Source organism: Scedosporium apiospermum (assembly GCF_000732125.1).
Source record: "Scedosporium apiospermum strain IHEM 14462 chromosome Unknown SEQ_SAPIO_0077, whole genome shotgun sequence".
NCBI classification, from domain to species: domain Eukaryota; kingdom Fungi; phylum Ascomycota; class Sordariomycetes; order Microascales; family Microascaceae; genus Scedosporium; species Scedosporium apiospermum.
This window is the reverse complement of record NW_015971778.1, coordinates 474,427-500,030: the sequence shown is the minus strand read 5'-3', so window position 1 is coordinate 500,030 and position 25,604 is coordinate 474,427. Positions and strand designations below refer to the sequence as shown.

At 49.2% G+C, this 25,604-nt stretch overlaps 6 protein-coding genes and 1 pseudogene across 6 annotated transcripts; 3 read left to right on the top strand and 4 right to left on the bottom strand.

The window, feature by feature from the left end:
* Positions 1-113: 113 nt before the first annotated feature.
* Positions 114-2,103, bottom strand: SAPIO_CDS1796 (Cral trio domain protein; the record flags this gene model as incomplete). Its single annotated transcript, XM_016784981.1, has 4 exons — positions 114-613; positions 671-770; positions 833-880; positions 949-2,103. 4 exons carry the CDS (start codon positions 2,101-2,103, stop codon positions 114-116), a joined length of 1,803 nt encoding a protein of 600 aa, XP_016645278.1.
* A 2,027-nt stretch (positions 2,104-4,130) lies between these two features.
* On the bottom strand, positions 4,131-4,609 carry SAPIO_CDS1795 (uncharacterized protein; the record flags this gene model as incomplete). The annotated part of the gene is made up of 3 exons (XM_016784980.1): positions 4,131-4,260; positions 4,320-4,499; positions 4,560-4,609. The coding sequence occupies 3 exons, from the start codon at positions 4,607-4,609 to the stop codon at positions 4,131-4,133; spliced, it is 360 nt and encodes a 119-aa protein (XP_016645277.1).
* Positions 4,610-6,447: 1,838 nt separating this feature from the next.
* Positions 6,448-9,072, top strand: SAPIO_CDS1794 (Aconitate hydratase, mitochondrial; the record flags this gene model as incomplete). The annotated part of the gene is made up of 4 exons (XM_016784979.1): positions 6,448-6,558; positions 6,641-7,283; positions 7,385-8,817; positions 8,902-9,072. 4 exons carry the CDS (start codon positions 6,448-6,450, stop codon positions 9,070-9,072), a joined length of 2,358 nt encoding a protein of 785 aa, XP_016645276.1.
* A 4,590-nt stretch (positions 9,073-13,662) lies between these two features.
* Positions 13,663-14,942, bottom strand: SAPIO_CDS1793 (putative 26S proteasome regulatory subunit rpn9; the record flags this gene model as incomplete). Its single annotated transcript, XM_016784978.1, has 3 exons — positions 13,663-14,307; positions 14,378-14,613; positions 14,675-14,942. 3 exons carry the CDS (start codon positions 14,940-14,942, stop codon positions 13,663-13,665), a joined length of 1,149 nt encoding a protein of 382 aa, XP_016645275.1.
* Positions 14,943-15,660: 718 nt separating this feature from the next.
* On the top strand, positions 15,661-17,312 carry SAPIO_CDS1792 (uncharacterized protein; the record flags this gene model as incomplete). The annotated part of the gene is made up of 8 exons (XM_016784977.1): positions 15,661-15,800; positions 15,874-15,887; positions 16,064-16,164; positions 16,245-16,336; positions 16,408-16,549; positions 16,602-16,757; positions 16,818-17,153; positions 17,214-17,312. The coding sequence occupies 8 exons, from the start codon at positions 15,661-15,663 to the stop codon at positions 17,310-17,312; spliced, it is 1,080 nt and encodes a 359-aa protein (XP_016645274.1).
* A 1,989-nt stretch (positions 17,313-19,301) lies between these two features.
* SAPIO_CDS1791 (uncharacterized protein) lies at positions 19,302-21,280 on the bottom strand (the record flags this gene model as incomplete). Its single annotated transcript, XM_016784976.1, has 6 exons — positions 19,302-19,312; positions 19,466-19,679; positions 19,857-20,626; positions 20,720-20,830; positions 20,896-21,132; positions 21,205-21,280. The coding sequence occupies 6 exons, from the start codon at positions 21,278-21,280 to the stop codon at positions 19,302-19,304; spliced, it is 1,419 nt and encodes a 472-aa protein (XP_016645273.1).
* A 1,521-nt stretch (positions 21,281-22,801) lies between these two features.
* Positions 22,802-23,632, top strand: SAPIO_CDS1790 (annotated as a pseudogene; the record flags this gene model as incomplete).
* Between the last annotated feature and the right edge of the window lie 1,972 nt (positions 23,633-25,604).

Genomic DNA, 25,604 nt, shown 5'->3' with positions numbered 1-25,604 from the left:
TACGCGGTGTATATATATATTATATCTATCAGTGCAAAGTTGCCCATCCGCTTTGGAGTTCCCCGGCCACTCTCCGTAGTGCTGACTCGTTTATGAAATGCTGCTGAGAAGGTTCAATCCACATCGTCAGGAGATGTTTCACCAGTTGTGTTGACTGTGTTGACTGCGATGGCCGATTCACTGGGGAAAAGATCCACCACTCCTCCGGGTCTGATCATTCCGAGGCGGTCATATAGGGAACGGGCTCTCAGATATGGATCTAATTCCCAATAGTTCACCCTGAGCTTCTCTGCCGTGGCGGCCCGCGTAGCCTTGTAGTTGGCGGCGGCTTCTGCGTCGTCGCTTTGCACCCAATTAAGAGTTGCCTGCTCATATTGCTCAATCAGTCGCCATCTAGCCTTCAAAAGACGATCTCTCGAGACGGCATCCGCCATGCGTGTATTCTCCCCTTCGATAGGCTCAAAGTATCGATACTCCCAATCTTCTTTGCCGTCAACTTCCTTGGGAAGGCGGTCCAAATCCACGTATTCTGCCATTTCGTCCGCATTATTGACGAAATGGACCTTACTCGCTACCACGGGATCCAGCCAACCTCGAATGATTCTCCATATTCCTGAAAGGGGATGTCAGCAGCGTGCATCGACCATTCCGGGTATTTGAAGCTTCTCACCTTGGAAAATCCATGGGGCCTTGTATACAAGTACCGTGCCAAGTGACTCGGGGTAGTTGGCTTCGAAACATTTGATCATAAACTTGACTGGGGCATAGTCCTGTGATCATTTGCCGGGTCAGCGTGGCAAGTTCCGCTGGAGGAATATCCACCCACACATACCATGTTCGCCATCGAAAAGCCAGTCATATCGAACAAGACGGTCTGCACCTGATTAGAAATTTCGCACTATGAAAAAGAAACGGGAATAAAGACAAGGTAGATGGGGGGTGTGTTACCGCAGTGTCAATAGGCGGCTTGAGAAGCATCCGGGCAGTCTCTATGATATAGACTGTATACCTTTCGAGAGCTTCCTCGGAGTGCTCGCCCTGGCGATGAAGCCGGACTCTGACGAAACAGATAGGCCGACCAGCCTTATCCGAGCCGTGCAAAAAGCTCTTTCCCATGCGGATTTGGGCCAAGAAATCATGGCCGAGGTTCTTGGCGGATTCGTTTTCGCCCTTTTCGGCCTCTGCAGCGGCTCCCTCACCGCACCTCATAATGTCGTCGTCAACATGCATCTCTGTCGCCCTCCAATTCATCGTAGATATCAGCATGACCAATGCTTTCTCCACATCCCACTTTCTCGCTCTGAGAAACCTTAGGAGAAGAGCATCGGGGTTGTCGTGCTTGACCATACTCCAAATCGTTTGGCGAATGGATTCTGGAGATTGGCGGGCTAGGGTCTCCACGAATTGTTTATTTTGGCCATACTTGTCATCGGCGTCAAATTCCCCGGATGAGGCATTGCCAGAGGTGACCGAGCCGGTTGTGTCTGCCTTGGATGTTGCATTGCCGAGCCTGCCGAAGAAAGTGCTTCTTTTCTTCCTCACCTTCTCTGAACGACGCTGGAGGCTGTCCGAGTTAACATCAGTGCTGCTCATTACACCGCTAGGGTTGTCTTCGCCCCCGCGGCAGATATGCAAAACCGAAGTCCACAGCCTGCGCAAGTTGTCCTCCTGATCTTGCGTGAGGTTTCCGGGTCGTCCGGGAAGAATATCTGCAGCCATAGCTGAGGTCTGCGGCTGCGCCATATAGCGCGGCTGGGGCAGGTCGCCTGCTCCCTGCGTCGCGTCAGATTCGCAAAAGAATAGGGCAAGAACTAGTGAACCGGCGATGAAGAGCACGGGGACGGAGGCCAGTGGGGGAGATGTGCGGCCACGTCGGAAGTGCTGGAATAGTTGGGAATCAGAACTAAATGCGCGCGAATGCGTGGCTAGGACTGAGTAGGATGATGCGACGGGTGCTATGTCGACGCGCCGGTTCCACAAGTTATGATGAAGCCTTCCGCAAATGCTGGAGAGAGGCGAGGTGTAGCCGCAGGTTCGTGTGCTCGTGTGGATGGTGAGCTGCAATGCTATGCTTCTGTATTTCAAAGAAGCATGGCTCCGCATGAGGTCAGAGAGGCTGGGTGCTTGCTGACCGGCTGCTGAACCAAATTCTACCTAGACATCACAACAATATCTAGTCGAGAAAAGCTGCTCACTTCTCCGAAGTTGAGTCTTGTTTCGTCGTGGCGAGTTGAGGCTGTGCGCTAGATTCAAATCTTTCCGGAGGGCACCCACAGCCGATGGAGACAGTTGGCAGTCGCGCTAGGGGCGGACACCAAAAGGCTCAAAGGCTAGGGGTGGAAATTACATTTGATCAAATCGACCTATTCAATAACAAGGCCTCCAACACAGCCAGGGGAATATCGAACTATAATCACTTGATATCAATCCTCTGGGAGAAGACATCGATTTGTTGTCTTAATTATGGCTGGCGCTACTTCGTACTTCGTACATGCGAGGGTGTATCCAAGCAGGAATGATAATTGACTTGGTGTTGTAGACTTGGTAACTGATAGCCCGAGGTGAAATGGACTTGACGACTATCGCCTTCGCCCACGATAACTGTTGGTTCATACTTCGGATGAAGTACTCCAATGGCTCTTGGAAGATGGTCAATATCGACGGAATCAAGCAAATTTAGTCGTTGGTATTGTTACATCAATTTGATGGAGCGTGCGAGAAAGGTGCGATGCAAGGCCAACTTTAAGTGTGGTGGAGCAAGTATTCTTAGCATCAATTATCAATTCATTGTCGTTATTTTTGGTGCTCGTACAAATAATACTGGGTCGCAGACGGTGTTCCGGGGGACCTATCAAACATCGAATTGAAGCCTGGAAGGTTCAACGTTCAACAGACGCGTCTTCGCCGATCTAAAAATTAGTCTGGGCACACCCCTCACGTCGCACCTCATTCTTCATCTTGCCCGCGTTCCCGACCATTCAAGTGTTTATTCCTTCACCGGCATAGCTGAGCAAATATCCCCACTCGCAGCTGCAGCTTCGGCTTCAATGGAGACAGGAGACTCGGACATCAAGCGCTCAAACTCGAAATCTCGGGCGTCACGGCCAACGACCCCTCTTCGCCCCTCCTCGCGGTCATCATTTCGAGAATCCGCGAGATCCAGTGCGCAGCAAGATGCGCCCTTTCCATTAAACACCTTTGAGCCTGCATTCGCAGAGCTCGCCGACTCCGTAGCCGACCTGGAAGCCAACCTCATGCACTTCCAGCTCATGCATGAGAGCTTGTCTAGATTCAGCGAGTCATTTGCTAGTTTTATGTACGGGTTAAATATGAATGCATTTTGCGTCGACTTCCCGGAGGCAGGTCTCGTCTCGTTTCTACAATGGACCCCCTGTACCCATAGTCAGCTGCTTACAGGAATTTAAAAAAGGGACCGATGCTTGAATCCTTCCGTCGTACAAAGAAGCATGAGGCCCGACCGAGTAAGTCTCCTATTCAAGCTCGCCTTTCTCCTTTAGTTTACGAATAGTCTGCTAAAGCTTGAAGTGGTAGATTCAGCACGGTCACTTGAAAAGGGGTCGGCTGACGTTGATGGAGAAACAACTTTCATGTAAGCCGCGCGATTGTTGAACCCTCTTTTGGCGCCTCGTGTAGCTCAAAGGTTTCGCGTCCTAGGACTACGGATACTTCTTTCATCGACAACCCCAACTCCCAAAAACAGCCACCTCAATTCGCAACACCCGAGCCCACACCATCTCGCACCTCCAGGCAGACGACACGTGGGGGTCGAGGCGCAAGCGGCGGGAGGACAAATGTTGCCAGGGGCACCCGGCCGAGTGGTCTCGCCAGACCGCGAGTTAGGGGGCTGCGATGAATCCATGTTTTTCTACACCGCTGTCATCTCTGAAAGCGTGATGCAACATAGAGTGCTGGCATACTGGGCGGCAGCGAGCCGTGGCTATCGAGGACAGCCTGTGTAGGCCGCATCGTCAGCGTGCTGCCCTGATGAGAGTAGAACAGCCTTGGACGAACTCTATGCATCAATCCAGGATTGGGCGTGGTAGGGAGGGGATGTTGTTCAACGCGAAGTGTCGAAGGAAGTACTCCCCATTAGTGAGGATCTTGTGCATTTAGATCATCATTTCAATCTCATTCCCAGCTTCGTGCTTGACCTTCAATGGGTCGGTGTTATCCGTCTGGAGACCAACCGCAGCCTCAGCTTCCTTTTGAGTATATGGAGTCTCTTGAAGTCGTTTGACCCTGGCAACGGATATCATGTTATAATCAAGAAGAGACAAGTCTGGTGAGCCTAGACGAACCTGCGTTTGTGAAATTTGCTCCGCTGGTGGGCCAGCAGGGTTGATTCGGTCTCAAACCACTTGGCACATTCAACACAATACCACCGCCCGGAGCCCGGTAAGTCCTCCGAGGATTTGGTGTTCTTGTAACCCTCGAGATGCTTTGGGCAGGTAAGGTCGGCTTTGATTTGGTCAAGATCCCTGGGAAAACATGGTAATTAGCTGTTATGTCGGAAGTCGGCGACGCTAAGGAGTGCGAACCTCCTCCTCCTTCTCGTCTTTGTTCTTGTACGCTTGTTTCGTACGGCCATATTAAAAGCTGCCGGATCGAGTATGAGATGTGCGACGGTGGATTGGTTGTGTGTTCTGCTAAGAAGGAATCTTCATGTACCTTTGTAGTGCCACCCTCGGAAAAATGAAGAAAAAAGAAAAAACCTTTCTGATGAACCAGATGAAGTACAAAGTAGATTAACCAATGGATGACACACAGAAAGCTGATACCAAGACCCTCGTCAACCCCACCAAGGCTTCTTTTAAGAAAAACACCTAATCGTAGTTAGATATGCAATATTTAGAATTACTCTTAAAACAGAAATTGGTCGATTGAACAGTTCGGTTGACTGATGAAGTATCTTCTTGATGAACATCAAACCTGACAACACAGCTCGAAGAGTTCTAAGTTCAAATCAATTCACTCCGCTTTCACCAACCAATCCTGTTTGATCCTAATCAGGGGAGTAATCAAGGCCAACTCCACACAACGGGATCGGTCCTTATTACACTTTGGCCATCTCCCATCCTTAGGTAGGAAGTACATCCTTGTACTTCGTCGTGTACACTACACTATACTGTGGACTCCGTGGCCCGGTCACCCAACAAGGACCAAGCTGGACTGGATGCATAATGTTCGAAGTACACTAACGGGCATGTGTGGTTTATGTACGGAGTAGGGTATGAAGCACTGAGGTAATTAGCGTACAGATAAAATCTTGATCTTGATTCAGAACAAAAGTTTTTTTTTTTTTTTTTTTTTTTTTGTGGGGGGTTGCTAACACAAGCAACCGAACCTGTGATGGCGGAGGAACTCTCGCAAATACGAGCGGGCCGAGTTCCTGCCGAGGACCCATCCCACGGCAACGAGGAGTTTCGGAAATGGGTCGGCTGTAAGAGGGAGACTCAGGTTACCTACTCCAGCAGGTGTTGCTTGCAGGCCTCGAATAATATATTTGCATGGTAAGGGGAATAAGAGGAATAAAATAATGGAGGTGATAAACATTAGTTTACAATCCGAGGCGTCCGATTGATTATTTGTCACATGGGCGAAGTCGAGATCTCATGTTAAAGGTTCATCGGAGAAGTATTACCGGTATACCACTGAAGTATCTCCTAACAGAGTTTGAATTGGATGTCCAGCTATTGGAGGTCGCCTTGGCAACATTCATTTTTTTTTTTTTTGCCTCTTTTTTACCTTCTTCGCCGGAAGCTTCTCGGGTAGCAGGAGTAGTTGCCGCGCCCACAGGATTGGGCAGTCTAGGACCTGGGCCTTGAGAATATGAGATTGATACTAGAATTGTGCATTGGATTGGTGCTCGTGTCTCCATGAGCAAGGCGTTCGATACAAGCCATGCAGGTACCTCAATGGGTACAAGGAGTTGACTACTGACAGTCTCAGGCGGTACTCGTCTGATCGTAACATGACCTCGGTCGTCAATGGCATTTGTGGGACGGAGCTTTCGTCGGGTTCGTTTTGGACGGATAATAATAATCGAATTTCTCTGATTGGCCCAATTCGTGGCAACCGCTTGTCGTCATAGCTCCAAATGGTCTGGTCCTCCGAGTGGAATTACCACCACGAGCCGCTTCTCCGTTCGTTGTCCGTTGCAGGGGGCAGATTCTTATCCTTAGAGCCGACGGAGCTGTTATTTTTCATCCCTCTTTTCTCTCCTTCCCTCGCCGACCAGTCCATTTCTATCCCATATTTTCCACCACATCCCTTCTCATCCGACTCAGGAGCTTTGCTTCTTTTTCTACCCACATCGACAATTGGCGGTCCTCTTGTTTTCATTCCTCAATTGAGCTGACCCGGTCCAGGAGCCTGACATCGTGAACCCCGCTATCCCCAGCCTCGTCCTCGCTACAGCGACCGAACATGCCACTGACAAGGCACGTCTTCTCGGCCGCCCAGAGGGCGGCCGTCCCGACGCTGGGATCCGGCGTCCGCCGAATGGCTACCATTTCCTCCAATCCTCTGGACAGGAAGGTATGTCGAATAGTCGAATATTGAACAACCTTGCGGTATGCGACAGGAACAAGAGTCCCGCTGACGCGACGAATTACTACAGGTTCGGCAAAACAATTGGGAAGAGGGAAACTTTATCAACTACAAGAAGATGTCGGAAAATCTGGCGATCGTCCGGAGCAGGCTCAATCGCCCTCTCACCTATGCTGAGAAGATTCTCTACTCTCATCTTGACGATCCTCATGGCCAGGATATCGAGCGTGGAGTATCTTACCTGAAGCTGCGACCGGATCGTGTAGCTTGCCAGGATGCGACCGCCCAGATGGCCATTCTCCAATTCATGTCCGCCGGCATGCCCTCGGTCGCCAACCCGGTGACGGTGCACTGTGATCATTTGATTGAAGCCCAGGTCGGTGGTGAGAAGGACTTGGCTCGTGCTAAGAGCATCAACAAGGAGGTCTACGACTTCCTCGCGTCGGCATGCGCTAAATACAACATCGGATTTTGGAAGCCAGGCTCCGGTATTATTCACCAGATCCTGCTCGAGAACTACGCCTTCCCCGGAGGTCTCTTGATCGGCACTGACTCTCACACTCCTAATGGCGGTGGCCTCGGAATGTGTACTATTGGTGTCGGTGGTGCTGATGCCGTCGATGTTATGGCAAACCTCCCTTGGGAGTTGAAAGCACCCAAGGTCATTGGTGTTAAGCTGACTGGCGAAATGTCTGGATGGACGTCGCCAAAGGGTGTGTATAATCTGTGGCGAATGGGGGCCTCGTTTCCCCGCCCCTTCGCCAGACCTCTCCTAACTCCGTTATCCAATGTCGAGCTGCTAACAGTTGAGTAGACATCATCCTCAAGGTCGCCGGCATCCTCACCGTAAAGGGTGGAACTGGTGCGATTGTCGAGTACCATGGACCCGGTGTCGCTGGCATTTCTGCCACGGGTATGGGAACCATTTGCAACATGGGTGCTGAGATTGGTGCCACGACATCCGTATTCCCCTTCAACGACCGTATGTACGATTACCTTGCTGCGACGAAGAGGAAGGAGATCGGCGACTTCGCCCGTGTATATGCCAAGGAACTTCGGGAAGACGAGGGCGCGGAGTACGATCAGTTCCTCGAGATCAACTTGTCCGAATTGGAGCCCCATATCAACGGTCCTTTCACTCCTGACCTTGCCACCCCGATCTCCAAGTTCAGTCAGGCCGTGAAGGAGAACGGCTGGCCCAGCGAACTTAAGGTCGGTCTTATTGGATCATGCACCAACTCGTCATACGAAGACATGTCCCGAGCCGCCTCCATCGCTCGTGACGCGTTGAACCACGGTTTGAAGGCGAAGGCGCTCTTCACTGTCACCCCAGGCTCCGAACAAATCCGGGCTACTATTGAGCGAGACGGCCAGTTGCAGACCTTTGAGGAATTTGGCGGAGTTGTCCTCGCCAACGCTTGCGGCCCTTGCATCGGTCAATGGGACCGTAAGGACGTCAAGAAGGGAGAGGCAAACTCCATCGTCTCTTCGTATAACCGCAACTTCACCGGCCGCAATGACGGAAACCCAGCTACCCACTCATTTGTCACCTCTCCCGATCTGGTAGTGGCCCTGACCATTGCCGGGTCTCTGCACTTCAACCCCCTAACGGATAAGCTCAAGGACAAGGACGGCAACGAGTTCATGTTGAGTCCTCCCACTGGTGATGGTCTGCCCACCCGGGGCTACGACCCTGGCCAGGATACCTACCAGGCCCCACCCAAGGATAGGGCGTCTGTCCAAGTCCAAGTCGCCCCTACCTCAGACCGACTACAAATCCTCTCTCCCTTCGCTCCCTGGGACGGCAAGGATGCCCTCGACATTCCTATCCTAATCAAGGCACAGGGCAAGACGACCACTGACCACATTTCCATGGCCGGTCCCTGGTTGAAGTACCGAGGTCACCTGGACAACATCTCCAACAACATGCTTATCGGTGCCATCAACGAGGAAAACGGCGAGGCGAATAAGATTAAGAACTTCACCACTGGCGAGTATGATGCCGTCCCCGCCGTCGCTAGGGACTATAAGAAGAAGGGCATCAAGTGGGTTGTTATCGGCGACTGGAACTACGGTGAAGGCAGCTCTCGCGAGCACGCCGCACTTGAACCCCGCCACCTCGGTGGTCTAGCCATCGTCACCAGGAGTTTCGCCCGTATCCATGAGACCAACTTGAAGAAGCAGGGCATGCTCCCTCTCACTTTCTCGGACCCTGCCGATTATGACAAGATTAGGCCCGATGATAAGGTAACGTCATTTTCCTAGATGCGCTAATTGCTTTGTTTTCCCCGAAGCCGAATCCCCTTTTCTAATATCGATATGTCTCAATAGGTCGATATCCTGTGTACCGAGCTTGCCGTCGGAAAGCCTTTGACGATGCGCGTGCACCCCAAGAACGGGGCTTCCTTCGATGTCGAGCTACAGCATACTTATAATGAGGCACAGATCGAGTGGTTCAAGAACGGAAGTGCGCTAAACACCATGGCCAAGAACAACAAATAAGCATTTCATCCCAAGATAGATCCTGTTGGCTGTTTTAGTAGTTATGTATAAATGGAATAGGTCTACGGAATAGCTTTCTTTTTCTCGTTTCTTTTATAAGATTATTTCATCGCTGTCTAAATCACCTTGCCCGATGCTGTTATGATGAATTTATTGTAGGAGTTGAGCGGTGAACCGGCTGCGTAATTTGCAGCAATTTTCACATACACTCACTCGGTGGCCAATACTGAGGTGATCGAACTAGTTTCACCGGGAACAATTCCATTGATCAACGGGAAACCGGAAAGGGGGTCGGATCTCGATTCTCAGGGAATAGGACCGACAATGAAAAGAACTGTACCTCAGTGTTGCGACGACTGAAGCATCTGAAGAATGGCTGACTTAGGTATTGGATCGGTTAGTTGTTAAGAATCCTGTATTATAATATATAAAAAAATTACTTAAATATTATTTTTAAAAAATTAATATATTAAATATAATAATAATTATTCGAATTATTAAAAATTTTTAAATAAATGTTTTTTAAAAAATTTTATATATAATTATAAATTTATTAATTTAATTTATTTTTTATATATAATAATTTATTTTTAAAATATTATAATTAATAAATAATAATAATAATAATAATAATAATAACTATAATAATAATATATATAAATTATTACTATTATAAATATTTAATTTTTAATATTTATAATATTTATTTAAAATACTTTTAAACTCTATAATTCTTTTATAAATTATATATTTTTAATACTTGTCTAGGTCCTCATGCGTTCAATCAGCATTGAGGTCACAATCCAAACACTGGGAAACACAACGATGCCGACTTTGACCACCGTGGTCAGGGCCCAAAGCGCGTTGCTACATCCTTCACGCCTGCCGCTGTTTTCTCGACTTGTCATCGCTCTGGTGGCTGTGTCGTCAATCTTGCTACTTCAGTCCACCTGGGATATCCGGCAATGGGGATTTCTCGTTCCTAGCAGGGTCGGTATCGTGTCTGGTAAGAAATTTCCGTGGACCGCCGCGGAAACGAGAAATTCGCGTTGACAAGAGACACACTTCTTGTAGCATATCGGGCCAACACGTATCCGTTCGTCCACACCAGCATCGTCCATGCTACATTCAACGCAGTCGTCCTTGCGCCGCTCGTCTCGCGGTTCGAGATGGAGTATGGCACCTTGACGTCACTGGCGTTGTTTTTTGGCCGTACGCCAATCCCGAGATGAGCTTCCTACATCAAAATCCTAGGATGGTACCTAACGACCATCACCAGCGTTCTCTACGTTTCCTGCCCTCATATACGTCTTGATTGATAGACTCTTTCTTCACACTGACGTTGCTGTCGGGGGAGCAAGGTTAGCTGACCTGGGATTCCTGATGAGGCATTAGACGCGCTGACACGGCAGCATTGGCCACTACAATCCTCTAGCACCTGGATATTCTTGCTTCTCGGCCTGGAGAGTGCGAAAAGTCGAAAGACTCGATCATCTATGGTGGTTGGTTCTCTTCGCATCCCGACTTGGACAGCATTATTGGCAACTGTGACAGTCAAGGAAGTATTTTTGCCTAGTTCTGCTCTCATGGGCCCTATATGTGGAGCTGTTGTTGGGTATGGATGTAAGCTCCTCGACCTCTCACTTGATTGATATTAGGCGCATATATACTGATGTGTCACGGTTGATTTTCAGGTGGCCTTGGCCTTCTTTCGTGGCTCGTTCCTCCAGGAAAGTTACTGTCATGGCTCGAGGCAAAACTCGTCTTTCTCAAAAGATTGCCAAATTATGTTACATTCAACCAGAGGGCTCAGGGCCGTGATGGCATTCTTCCAACGAGTGCCAGTTTCTCCATGCAGCCGGGCGCTATTTCGGAGCCCTTGTGATCAGCGAGTGTATGGGAATCTTCTCTGGCGCTGTAATCATTTGCCAGGCCTAAGCATATCTTTTTGTCGCAGTGGTGACAGCCTGCGATTTCTAGCAAGCTTGTCGGGGAGTGAGAACGAGGGTCGGATTTAAATCAGGCTTACAAGTTGATGTTAATCAAGTCTATTAACAAGGAAAAAGAAATAAAAATACTATACTATTTTAAAATTTAATTAATAATTTATAAAATAAATTATTTTTAAATAACTAAATACATTTCTTAAAGGGATTTTATTTAATAATTCCGAGAAGTTTACACCTTACGTCATTTTACTGCACTGGGTCTTGGGTTCTCTAATTCCTCGATTTACATCTCCGACTCTTAATTCCCGACCACGTTCCACTTTTTGATCACAGCCCAGCGCCCACACCTCGACGCTGGGTTCACTCTTCGACATGCCGCGCCTTCTTGGTAAGTTTCGACCGCGATTTTCCTTGCCGCGCTTTACCACTGATAGCACACCTAGCCACTGCTCTCCAGCTTCGTCGCGATCCTCGTGTCCAGAAGCTCCCTCCCTACCTTTCTCTTCTCCTGATCATCGTCGGAGTAACATGGCTTTTGCTCCTTCCGTTTGATTCCTACTCTCGGCGGACATACATATCCGAAAATGCTCTCTTACCGGGACAAGTACATACCTACTTCAGTGGAAGTGATCAGAATGTCTTTCGGGCCTACCGAAGTGAGGTTAATGAGCTCTCCAACAAGACCAACCTCGAGTATGGATCTCGTATTCGGACAACGTGATTATCGACCATTAACTTGAAGGTGTTAGGGTCAATGACAGCCTCGAGGCAATACTCAACACCATTGGACTGAAAGTCTCCCGACAAAACTACACATACCATTCCTCAGGCCATCGGTATACTGGAGAAAACATATACGCCATCCTGCAGGCACCGAGGGGTGATGCAACTGAAGCCATAGTATTGGTTGCGGCCTGGAGGAATATGGAGGAGGTGTTGAACAGACAAGGCGTTGCTCTCGCATTAACTCTCGCACGCTATTTCAAAAGTATGGGAGAGCAAATCCCTCCCTTATTACCTCGCATGATGCTCACAAGTCTCGTAGGGTGGTCACTTTGGTCCAAGGATATCATCTTCCTATTTCCGCCGGACAGTAGGACAGGAACGCAGGCCTGGGTTGATGCCTATCACGACTCCCACAACCAATTATGGGTAAACCCCCTCCCAATTAAGGCCGGAGCCCTACAAGGGGCTATAGCCATCGATTATCCACTGGACAAAAGATTCAAAGCTGTCCATATCGTCTACGACGGGGTCAATGGCCAGTTACCCAATCTTGATCTAATCAACTCTGTCGTGCATATCGCTGGTGGGCAAATGGGGTTCGGCTCAACCCTTCAGAAGATGTGGCATCATACTGATTCTTACCGCGATCGGCTACAAACTATGCTCCGCGGGATGCTGAATCAAGGACTCGGCTGCGCAACCGGTCCTCATAGCAGCTTCATTCCATATCATGTGGATGCTGTAACCCTGCAACCTTACGGGGAGGGATGGCAGGACGAGATGGCGATGGGTAGGTTGATTGAAGGATCATTTCGAAGTCTCAACAATTTACTCGAGCACCTTCATCAGAGCTTCTTCTTTTATCTTCTCATGAGCAAGGACCGGTTCGTTAGTATTGGCACTTATCTTCCAAGTGCCATGCTCCTCGCTGCGAACTTCACAATAATGGCAACGTATCTCTGGGTGAAGAGTGGACACTCTCTTCGCCCTGCCACGGGCTCGTCGTCACCTAACCCTTACCCAAAACAACAAGCGCGGCCAGGCCCGACAACAGGTGCAGAGAGGGAGCTGTTCCTTCCCTTGACTCTGGTCATAGGCTGCCACTCGATTGGTGTGTTGCCGTTGTACATTTTTAATCATGCTCCTGCTCACGTATGTTCATTCGATATCCTCGCGCTCCCTCCCATAGGCGTCTGCTGACGGCGATACAGCTCCTTTCGCCCATACTACTCGCACTTAGTATTGCCACGTGCGTGCTGCCTCATCTTCTCTCATGGTTTCTTAGTCGTTACTGCAACCCATCGCTTCGACACTATCTTCTGGCCAAATGCTTCTCGTTACTCCTCCTTGGCATGTTTCTGTCCTCATTGGCGACTTTGAATTTCCCTCTGGCCTTCTTTGTTGGACTCTTGGCGAGCCCCATGTCTTTTACTGTGCCTTTTTGCAAAGATAGCCGGCTCAGAGTTCCCATTGCGTGCCTACTTAATGCCCTAGCGCCGACGACAGCCCTCTATGTTATGGCCTCACTCGTGGGCATGAATACCCACTCGTTTCTGCTAGAGGCAGCGTTTAGTTGGAACGTTTGGGGAAACTACACACCCTTTGTTATCTGGTGTGTTTGGTGGCCGGTGTGGCTTGTTGGATCTGTCGTGCTCCTCGGATCATCTACACGCTAGGCAGGCGTCGGTGGCTGGCCGGATACTCTGAGTGCAAGATGACATGGCTTTGTTGCTGTACGAATAGCGAGGTTAGACCATCCAATTTGGAGAACGTGTGTTAAGCACATCATAGAGACAGGTCTTGAAGCGTGTTATCGGCAGATCCATTTACTCCTTTTTTAATTTATCTATGAATGGGACACAGAACTAGCATCACTCCTGTATCACTCCTGTATCGTCCCATCCCTCCCTGTGTTTCAAACGGCCCAGACGTCCTTTCCGGCGTTTTCAATATAATGACCTAAGTCATTTACACTGGAGTCCCACTCCAACAGCCTTTGGCGCATGTTGTCAATCTGCTTTATGTCGAGGACCTTGGGTTGTACCCAAGTGATATGGGCGATTTGATCGACCTGGTCAATGGTGCCTCTAAGTAGCCCTAGACTGAAGGCCTTCATAATTAAATGTTCGATCTCATTCGGGCGGACCTTGGTCGACTCGGCCACGTCGCTGAACGAGATAGATCTCTCGTGCGGCGGTCGTTGGAAGATAGCTTCAGTGAGAGCTGCGAGGTATATTTTCTGGCGAAGTTCGGCGGAGTGCTCGCGCAGGAGCTCGTTAGATGTGATGTGGTTTGCTAGGCGGTCAAAAGCATCGAGATCGCCCCGATTGAACGCGAAGAGTAGCTCTCGAAGCCACGGGTATTCCTTAGAGGAGACAAGGGCATCGAGGATTGGATGGAGAAGAAGCTCGCCGAAGTTGTAGATGCTAGCCGATACAAGCGCTGCAACGCTGAGGTGGTAGGCTCGACTCTCCTTCTCTTCAGGGGAAAGAGAATTCACGTCAATGCAGGCGAGATACAAAAGGGCATTGCGATAGTATGCGGCGAAGTCGGTGATCATCTGTTTGGCAAGGCGTAGTTAGCTATGGCTAGATCTCAATCGCTTCTCGATGGTATTCTGGTAATCGAACCTGGTAATATGTTGCGTTCGCGTCATAGAAAGCAGCATGAACGACGGTCTCGACCGAAGAAAAGCTGTCTAGAATCCTTTCACAGTTCGACAAGTCCCTGCGAGCACCATCGCGGTCATGTAACTCCAGCTTGACTCTCGCGACGGCGACAGAGGCATAGACAAGGGCGTCTTGCGTGTTCTCGTTATCGACTTTCTTCGCCAGTGCTTCCAGGAAATGAAGTTTTTCGTGATCATCTAGGTGTGACCCCCTCGTCAGTTGTCAAATTCAAAGGTGTTTAGAAGAGCGGTTTCGTACCTGGGCATTGTGTCGAAGCTGCCAAGGCAAGCTCTACAAGCTTCAGCTGGTTAATCTTATCGGCAAATTTGGATATGAAGGCTTTATAGAAAGGTAAGCGCTGTGGCTCGCTGCGCGGGTCTCGGAAGAATTGCAGAAGCGCCTCAGTCAGTTGATGCCAGAGTTTGCGCTCCCAGAAATTCTCAAATTCTAGAATAAGTCCCTGGAGCTCCTCTGGGGCTGCATCTCTCTGTTCCGCCAAGAAATCTGGGATTGTATCGTAACTCATCGTGAGGATCGGGTTTGAACGGAATCGGTGCTGGGCGAACAGAGATCCCCCTCTAACTGGAGGTAGTGGGATGGCTTAGCGACGGCTGCGTGGAAACGGACGTTCGGAAGAAGCGGTTCTGAAATAATTATTCGACAAGACAAAAGCCCATGTATGTCCAGAACTTTCGTTTACTATTAAGGACAGCTATTGTGGTTGGAGTCTGACTGACATGTCGGGAGATATCAAGATAGAAAGCTGGGCCTTGGGCTCTCCAAGCTCTCTGGATGTCATGGACAACGGGTTGCTGACAGTCGTGGCCTTGGGAGCCTAGTGAGCTGGTTGGGGTTGGTGGGCAACAAATCTGGACGCCCACCAGCTGGCATCAGGATTTCAGGACATAGCACAGTGTGAGGTCATTCATGACGAAGTGGGATATCATTACTGAGTACCAAGGTACTGAGGTACTTCATCGGTGAGCAAGTCCAACTTGACTTTTCCTGGGGTACGAAGGTACCTCTGAACTGTCTCCTCTCACCTTGGAAGTGAGCGGTATTCTTGCATGGGCGGATGAACCAGGGTCACATGATATAGACTACGTTCTAAAATGCTGTTAAGGTATTTTCCCTTGCCTCCATCAATACCCCATCCGATCATCACCTTCGTCTCGCGAAGCCTCAATCAAGGTCAATTGAACCGGACCAAAGCATTCCAGCGCTGCAGCTCGGTCACTGCCAATATGGCGTCTGTACAGACCGCGGTGCGGTCTTCTCGAAAGCTTGCGCGGAATATTACGCGCAATATTCCTCGGCAACAACTGCTGTCAGACATCGCCATCACCCGAACTGGCAAGCCAATCCTGCGCACACAGGGTGGACGGTGAGTTTCTAACGTTTTCAACGCTCTTCAATATAACCTGACGGCGTGGAATCTAACATGTCCCCGCGGGCAGGTCGTCTCTCGGAGGTAAAGTTCGATCGACGCAGCCACGGCAATACAATGCTCTGACATAAAGGCTAGGCCACACGGCAACGGTGTTTGGAGCGACGGGACAACTCGGTCGATATATCGTCAATCGCTTAGGTTTGGACTTTCTATCACGCTCTCGGAATCCAGTGGTTTTGAATGATACTCACGCCTAGGCCCAGCTCGCCAGGGATGCACCGTTATTGTTCCCTTCCGAGATGAAATGGCAAAGCGCCATCTTAAGGTCTCTGGTGACCTTGGACGTGTGGTTTTCATTGTACGTCTCCAATGGAATCTCCCAGCGCTATTTCTCCCGTGGTTGCTACCAGATGTCACTAATATCAAGATAACAAACAGGAGTACGACCTAAGGAACACGCAATCTATTGAAGAGAGCATCCGCCATTCAGATGTCGTCTACAACCTAGTCGGTCGCAACTATCCCACAAAGTAAAGTTATCACCAATCCCATCCGCGCATGAAGTGGGAAGGAAATGGGAGTCGTACTAACTTGTCAACAGGAACTTCTCGTTGGAGGATGTTCATGTCGAGGGAACCGAACGCATTGTCGAAACGGTAGCCAAGTACGATGTCGACCGATATATCCACGTTTCCTCGTACAATGCAGACCCAGCCTCTCCGTCCGAATTTTATGCCACGAAGGTACCAATAACCCAATTTTCGGTCCTTTCTAGTTGCTAACAGTTTTGGTTAGGGTCGCGGCGAAGAAGTCGCGCGAAACATCTTCCCTGAAACCACCATCGTCCGGCCCGCACCCATGTTCGGCTTTGAGGACAATCTCTTGCTGAAGCTTGCCAGTGTAATGAGTCTCACATCCAACCACATGCAAGAGCGGTACAGACCTGTACATGTACGTCCATCCACCAATTACCTTCCATGGCATGGGTGAGGCATCTAATAATAACTGAAGGTAATCGATGTCGGCCACGCTCTTGAACTCATGCTTTTTGATGACGGTACGGCGTCCCAGACCTTTGAGCTCTACGGACCGAAGGAGTACTCCACAGAAGAAATTGCCGCTTTAGTTGACAGGGAAATATATAAACAACGCCGGCATATCAACGTACCTAAGCCCATTCTGAAACCCCTCGCCGGCCTCCTTAACAGTGTTACCTGGTGGCCGTACCTTTCGGCCGACGAGGTTGAGCGCGAGTTCATCGATCAGAAGATTGATGAAACGGCCAAGACCTTCAAGGATTTGGGCATCGAGCCAGGCGACATCAGCAACTTCACCTATGATTATCTGGTATGTCTCCCAGCCCTAGCACTAGTTTCTTAGGCGCCTGATATGCTAATTTTCTCGCAGCAAGGATTCCGCAGCTCAGCCTTCTACGACCTTCCGCCGGCCACCGAAAAGGAGAGGAAGGAGGAGCGCAAGTATCTCCACGTGCTCGATGATCAATAAACGGTGCGATACGACGACGGCAACGGAGTGATATTGAGAAGAGTGTAAATATGTATATAAAATGTGCTAGAAGCCCAAAGCTGCGTGTCCTATGTGGATCGGCTTTCATGTAGGCCTTGTCGTCTTGACTAATAGAATCCGTCTTTTCACTCGACAACAGGTCTTGGCATTCAACCACAAGCCGATTCGGGACATTTTATAAGCCCTTAGGCTCTTGGCTCTTCTGGTTTTTGATCGCCACCCTTTTCACCTTATCAACAACCCTCAACCAACTCTTAGGTGAAGACACGAGGTCTTACTCGATGGCCACGTACTTACTTGATCTTCCAAGTTTAACGACACCTTTACCGTTGCTTCTTCTAGCCCCCAATCAGTAGGAGCACTTGTCTGGGCTTTACAAATAAGTACAATGACAAGCCTACACTTGGATAGTGATGACGAACCGCTGTAGGGAAGTTGTCTTGTCAAGGCCCTAGTTTTTATCTAACTGCGCAAGTAGAACCCTTTCAGACCACGCCTTGGCTGCATTAGCGGAGTTCAACGCCGAGCGGGATGCCCAAATACGGGAGTTTGAGAGAGTCAAGGCGATAGCCGAGGCCGAGAGGACACGAGATGTTCCTCTTACTATCGAATCATTCACTGAGGACTGGGGCCATAGTCAATTCTGGGTATGTCTTCCCCCCACCCCCACAGCTTATCCACCTTGTTTTGTCTCCCGGAGTAATCACGTCTGAGCATCGCAGCTTGGACAAACAGATGGCACCCGGAGCAGTTTACAGCCCTCGGTGGTTTCTCTTTCATTCGGTTGAGCTGACATGCCCGCCTGGGGAACTCGTGTGATGAGGTTCGAAGTATGCCGAGACAACAGCGAATTTGTTGGCTCGTGAATTGTTAAATGGCACCTCTCTGGGCACGAATATTGCATTCGTTTCAACACCAAGCGTCTTTGTTGCAGCCAAGAATTTGGTGGCCGAGATGCCAGTCGCAGAGCGACCAAACTTGATGCTGCTGGAATTCGATGAACGGTTCCGTGTCTTCCCTGAGTTTGTTTTCTACGACTACAGGCGTCCTTTCAAACTTCCAGGTAATAATAACCCACCAGACTATGATGGCCCACGTTGGGTTGTCTCCGGATGGGAAGACCCGGCGAAGCTAACACGATTCATGTCTCTGCAGCTAGCTTAAAGGGCAGCATAGATCGAGCTATATGCGACCCGCCGTTCCTCAATGAAGACTGTCACACGAAAGGTTGGTAAGCCCCCAATAGAGTGCCGCGGCGGGCCTCCCCTCGCCTTGTCGGATGCCTGCGTCGGCAGCTAGAAACTAACTGCATTAGTGGCGCTCACGGTTACGTGGCTTATGAAGGCCACAGATGATGTGAAACTCTTGATGTGCACTGGAGAGCGAATGCGCCCATTGATCTTGAGACTGTACAAGAAGTTCGGTCTCCAAACCACATCTTTCGCTCCGACTCATAGCCGAGAGCTGGGCAACGAATTCTTCTGCTACTCGAATTTTGCTAGTAGCAATTGGTCGTGGCTAAGTGATGAATAGCCTAGCGAAGGAGCTTCTGAGGGTGGGATTGACAGAGTTGGAGGGCATGTAGGGTCCTAGAGAACTACCTTGCTTACAATAGGGGAAAGACATCCATGTCTTGCAATGTCTAGGATTACAGTTCACAATATAATCCTTGATTCCTCTTCGAGCCCAATTTTTTCAGTTTCGGCAACCCCTCGGGTCCATTCACCGTCTATTTCCCGGTCGCTGGTGTAGGCCCTAGCTACATTATACTGCCTGCCGCGAAGCCGCGATCGGAGTGGTGATGACGGGGTCTCGGTGTTGGAACCGTAGTGGGCAGCATCGTGCACCGTTACGTCGGATTAGGACAAATACCTAACGCAATAGAAAAGCAGGTAGGCCTGTGAATTCAGGACCTCTGACCTGGTTGCCAGCATGACTTTGTGGTCATTGAACAAGAACCACTCCAAACTATGGGTTAGCTAAATTGCCATGGTTTGCTTCCATAGTTGCGTTGCCACCAGAGCAAACTTACCTGATCCCCTACACGGCAATATGATAGGTAATGGCCTAACGAACCCAATGTCGCTTAGAAGAGAGAGCTAGACGAATAATCTCGGCACGAGGTGACTTACCAGTGTCAATACTTCCCACATGCACGACAACGCCGACAAGATCATACTCGTGTGCTCGTGCTAGCTCGGGGTAGTTATGTAGCTGATGATTTTGAAGACCAAGGTCACGGCCTTTGCTGGTGTAAGGGAGCATGTTCATTTCGAGGGGAAATTGGACGGGGGTTTCAATTTTAGACGGAGCGATCTCATGCCGGCCATGCTTAAATTCGAACCGCTATGAAAAAAACTTAGTCTCCATGTAGAGGGGGGGAGGGGAGAATCGCGGCAGATGCGCAGGGTCATAAATATGGCCGCCAGAAGAAAAGAGAAAAAAAACAAAAAAAAAATAAATAAAAATAAATAAAATAAAAAAGGAAAAGGAAAAGAAATAAAAGAAACAGCTGGTACTAACCTTGAGATGGATAGCGAGGACATTTGGAAGACATTTTATGCTCGTGCGTCGCCTCGCTTGCTGCGAGGTCCTGCATTCTTGACAGCGATATTCACACTTGTCGGATTTAATGTATTCAGCGTCGAGACATTCGCGAAGCGTTAGGGGTTTGGGGTCTCCTTTCTTCCGCTTTTGCGACAATGATTCCAGTCCAAGGCTAAGGTCTAGAAAGGATTGCACAGCGTCGGTTGAGGTGTTGCACTTCTGGCAAGTAGTTGTGGTGAGCATCTTGCCATAGAAGATTTGGTGAATGACGCAGTTGCAGCTGTGTTCGCTTCCAACTTCGGGCCTCTTTCCGTCGCCGTTGCGTTCGTGAAGCTCCTCCGCGAGGAACTGAAAGAACTCATGAGCGTCCTGCTCCTTGGTCGTTACAAGGTTTTCGAACGCCTTCTTGTCGGAAATCCAAAAACCCGAAAGTATGTTTGCCGCGGTGTATCCGTTGGTGCTTTCCACGGCGTAGAAGTCTTGGAATATATCATCCATGGCGCAACTTAGACAATGCGGTACATTGCAGTTAGTATGCCCGTCTCTCAGGTAAAAATTCCTAAGGAGGGGATTATGAAGGAAGCATTGTAGGATAACATTCTGGTAGCAAGTTGCGCCGGCATTGTAGATTCCCCGAAGGCCGTTGGCCCGACATGAGGGGGTGGTTGTGTTGGAGGTGATGTACTTTGGATCATCCTTGACGGGATCAGCAGGCTCTTCATATTTCCGTTTTCGATCTCGCTTGCCTACGAGCGCGGTTAGAACGGTGTTTTGGGAGCAACATCGAGCGGGCCTCCCCATCCCGCCTCTTCACCTTAAGATGGACAAGGGTCACTTACTCCAAAACGAGGCCGTCCCCATTTTCCGGATTCTGAGCTCCTCGAAAGTGGGATCCCAAATCAAGTCGTCGCACATCTGGCAATAGAGATAGCCCGTTCGAGAGTCGACATCTACGAGTGTGCTTATTAGTTGACGAAGCTGGTGGTGAAAACGACCACACATGGGGACCACATACAGAACCGATGAGCCTTCTTAGTACCGTGTTTGATTCGATCTTCCTCTGTCACTATTGTAGGGCACTGCAGGCAGAGATAATTGGAGGTGAGTGTATAGGAGGCGCTTCCGTTAGTATCCTTGGTTGCTTGCAGCGGTCCTGTCGGGCTGTCGAAAATTTTGCGAAGCATAAGCCTATAATGGCCGAAGCTCTGGTTGAGGTTATCTTGGCTGGATGTCAGGAGGCGTCCGAGATGTTCTGATAAATGCGAATCAGCCACATTACACCAATGTCTATCGAGTTTTTAGGGCATCCTGGGAATTGACAAACCGCAACCGAACATGGGTTTTCCAGCTGTCGGTGAGTTGATCTTGGCCGTCTTGGGCGGCGAGGCAGGAGTGGCCATGGTGTCGACCTTCGGAGGAAGTCTGAGAAACTGGGAAACGGGAAGTACACGGGTTTTGGGAAGTGATGGTTGCTCGTAGCCGACTCTCAAAAGAGCCCAATAATGGCTTGAACCAAGACGGAGCTGTCAGGTTGGGACGCTAGCTGCCTTTCTCCAAGGGGCGAGTAAGGGGAAGCTGTGGGAAGTTTGTGAGGTCTGCCAATGCCTGAAGTGTGAATAATAATTCTAGAAAGAATACCAAAGCTCTTCCACTTGTGCTATCAAAAGCAAGTGCATTTGCTGCATTGGATCTTTATCGTGGGGAAGATGGTGCTTAGTGCACATTTGAAGTGTTGGATTGGAAATCAAATAACCAATTGATCCAACCCAGTAATTACATATGCTCTTGATGCAGCCATGTCAATGCTAAAAGCATGAGGGTGCACGTCATAGATTGAAATTCAGTTAACCCGTAATTATTGATAACAGCATTGGATTGAATTGACTTAGCACTACACCTACACAGGTACACAGATCGCCATCTCGCCAATACGAAATATGAAGTTTTATAACAGAGAAGGTAATTGGTCTCACATCCATTGCAAGAGATCAAATGCCCACTTATCAAGAATAAACTTAGTTTATAAGTTTTACAAAAGAGTAGATAATAGAGTTCTAAGAAAACTCTCTCCTGCTTCTGGTACATATGGGAAAAAAAATAAATAAATAAATAAAAATAAAAATAAAAATAATAAAGTAAAAAAATTTAAAATATATATATATATATATATATAAAAGTATAAAAAAAAAAATATAAAAAAAAAGGAAAAAAGTTAAAAGAAAAAAGAAAAAAAAAAAAAAAAAAAAAAAAAAAAAAAAAGGGGCTTAAATACCCGTGTCGTAATACATTGCACATCATTGCCTCGCCAGTTTACGAAGTATCAATTAATGCTGAAATCAGACCTGGACGAGGGCTGGAGTGGCAACAAGGAATCGTGTGTGCAAGATGGGAATGTTCCATTTTGCCATCCGCCAAGTTTTAGTTTACTCTTCAAGCTGCCAGGCTCCGGGTTGCAAAAGTCCAATGCCACGAGTATGTGCAACAGGTTAATGAATTTGCACCAACAAGTTGATATACTCACAAGAGATAAGTCCTGGCTGAGATCCCCAAGACGAGGTATCACAGTGGCAGCGGGGTTCTGACGTTATTGCAACCCCTCATGACACTAGCAGCATGGAATGGGGGACGCGGATTGAAGCACCTCGGCTTAAATCCGGTAGTCTGGCACGGAAATATCTACAAAAAGGTTCGCCGCTTGCACCTTCAGGAACCGCGCGATTGATTCCTAGGCCGATTCAGCCTCAAACCGCAAGTCTAGGGAAATATCAAATCCAAGCAAAGGTACTTGGGGGCGGCACTCTAGGCGCGTCAAGATCCGGCGGGTGACCCGTGGGCGTCTGCTAATTGAAAGCTCTCCCTTGCCTGGCCTCCCGATCAACTAGTTTCCTGCAATCCCGCGCCGCTGGAATTCCTCGCCGGTCATGGCATTCCAACCGACACCACTTCGTGAGGTTGAGCGCCTCAGCTCCGCTTGCATTCGCATCCTTGGCGGCAACCCTGGGAAGTTCACGCTCCAGGGAACAAACACCTATCTTTTGGGCACTGGGAGACAACGCATGCTCATCGACACGGGCGAAGGTCGGAATTCATGGAAGGAAGCACTGCAGCAGACGTTGACCAAAGAAAACGCGTCCGTGGGGACGGTGTTAATTACGCATTGGCACCATGACCACACCAAGGGCATTCCGCACGTCCTGGAGCTATGTCCGGGTGCCAAAATATACAAGAATGATCCGGAAGCGGACCAGATCGCCATCACCGACGGCCAGCGATTCGCGGTCGAGGGCGCGAACCTGGTGGCTTACCACACACCAGGGCATACGCGAGACCACATGACATTTGTCTTCGAGGAAGAAGACGCGCTGTTCACGGGGGACAACGTGCTCGGCCATGGCACCGCGGTATTCGAAGACTTATCCAGCTACCTCGCTAGCTTGGAACGTATGAAGGGGCTATTCAAAGGGCGGGCGTACCCAGGCCACGGCCCGGTGCTGGATAATGGTCCGGCGAAGATTGTCGAGTACCTTCAACACCGCAAAGACCGCGAGGCACAGGTCGTGGGGTTGCTGACTTCGCCGAGAGCAGAGACCGGGAAGTTGGGGACCTGGTCCGTCAAGGAACTTGTGCAAGTAATATATAGTGATGTGCCAGCCGAGCTCCATCTGCCAGCTAGCCACGGTGTGCTGCAAATATTGGCGAAGCTGGAGCAAGAGAGCCGAGTCTTCCGCGATCAGAACAAGTGGAGACTGTAGCATTGCACGCACCAAGGAAAGGAAAGAGGATGGGTTGTTCTTGGCTCGTCGGGGAACTAGAAGAATTTCTGGAGCGAATTTTGTATTTGTGCCTCCCTTGAGGTTTTATTTTGTTTATTTTTTATTTTATTTTTTATTCTATTATTTATTTATTTATTTGACTTCTCTTTACCGCTCACAATCACCTCCGTATGGGTATATCCTATTATATATATATATATAATTTTTTTTCCCTCTTTGTTCTTGCGTGGGGTAAAAGAACGCAATCGTCAAATTAGTTTTGGTGTGGGGCACGGATAAACCAAGAACTGACAGAACCGATGGTGATGATCGGATCCGAACATTTAAACTACTGACATTGCTGGTGGCGCCCATTCTTCAACGTCATAAGCGAGTGTTGGACTGTTGGTGCCAGTATAAACCAAACCACCGGTGACAGCTAAGATTATGTTCCCCTCAGCTGGATGACCAACACAAACACATACTTCGTAGCAGTTGGTCGTCCTTGGGGCTTGCGAGAACTAGAAGTGATGTGGGCGGGAGTTGCGGAAGGTTGCCCCTCCATTGCTGCCGGGCCTGCTCCGTAAAGTCCGTGTCTGCCCAGTCAGACCAAATTTCACCTGAACCCTGCGTTCTGGACATGTGGTATCAGTACGAAGTACTTCGTACGCCGGACCGCAGACGGCGCAGAGCACGTACTCAGTACTGAGGTATTTCAATGTCACTTCGCTCTTAGCTGTGATGTTACACTACGAAGGAGGTGAGGATGTGCCTGATGTACCGCCTACTTGGTGGACGAAGTACTTCGTACACCGCCTGTAATATATACATCATTTGATATATCCTGTCGATCTTGAGCCTCGCTTCCCCGTTGCTCGTTGCTCGTTGATCAGTGAAAGTGCTCACGCCAAAATTGCAAGCTGCATTTGTGGTTGCTGGTGCAGGCTGCCCCACTTCCAACGGGAGAATCGGCTGCTCACGCTAGCGCACGGTACTTGCAATGCTACCTCGAATTGATCCAGTCACAGTCTACAAACACAACATCTGATCCTCTGCTTGTCCTGACGTCGAAAGCTCGAGAACCTTTTCTTTGCTTTGTTCCCGTGCGAATTCCGTCGATTCTCCGTGGCGGGGCCGGGGACGTCCAACACGGAGAGGGGCGAAAAAAACGTGCAGAGTAATCTTACGCCTTTTCTTGAGCGCCAACGTCAGGACTGCGCATCCATCTGAGACAGCGTCCAAAGGGACATGCTTTGCTCTACTTCGTAACTCCGTACTTACCACACCCGATACTCGTACATACTTTGGGTACATTCCATTATGTACGCTGGAGTGGAGGTGTATGGGCTCATCCATTTCCGAGTGGTCACTGACGTGCGTGCCAAGCTCTTACTTTTTGTTTGATTCCATCACGGTCAACTCGCACACAGAATTCGGAAGCTTCGGAAGATGCAGTTCCCCAACCCAACCATCCTGCAAGATTCGCCTCGAGTAAAACCAGGCAGGCCAATGGAGCACCACTCCTCGGTAACTTCATTTCCTATGGTGCTTTGCCGTTCTCGATCCAGCCGAAAATCTGATTTCTAAGATCCACCGGGGCCGAACTAGCTCTTCGACATCAACCCCCCTCCCCGCCTATAAATACATAATTCCTTGAGCAATCTTTATTCCGCCTCCCTATATACTTTTGTAAGCTGTAGGTCGTCTCTCTGGTGATTTGGTGACTTGGTGACTCGGTGACTCCCCGACCCAACTGAGAAGTCGAATCGGCAACTCTCGTCTGAGAACCAACCCTCCAATCCAATCTTTAGGTTCGAGCCTCTCCCGGTCGGTCACCTTTCAGATCCTTTCAGTCTCAGTGAACCCGTACGCACACTCGACTCCAGCTCGCCTTATCCAGGCGGGGTTGTTCGCGGGTAAAAGAAAGAAAAAAAGAGAAAAAAAAAAAGGAGGAAAAAAAAAAGAAAGAAGA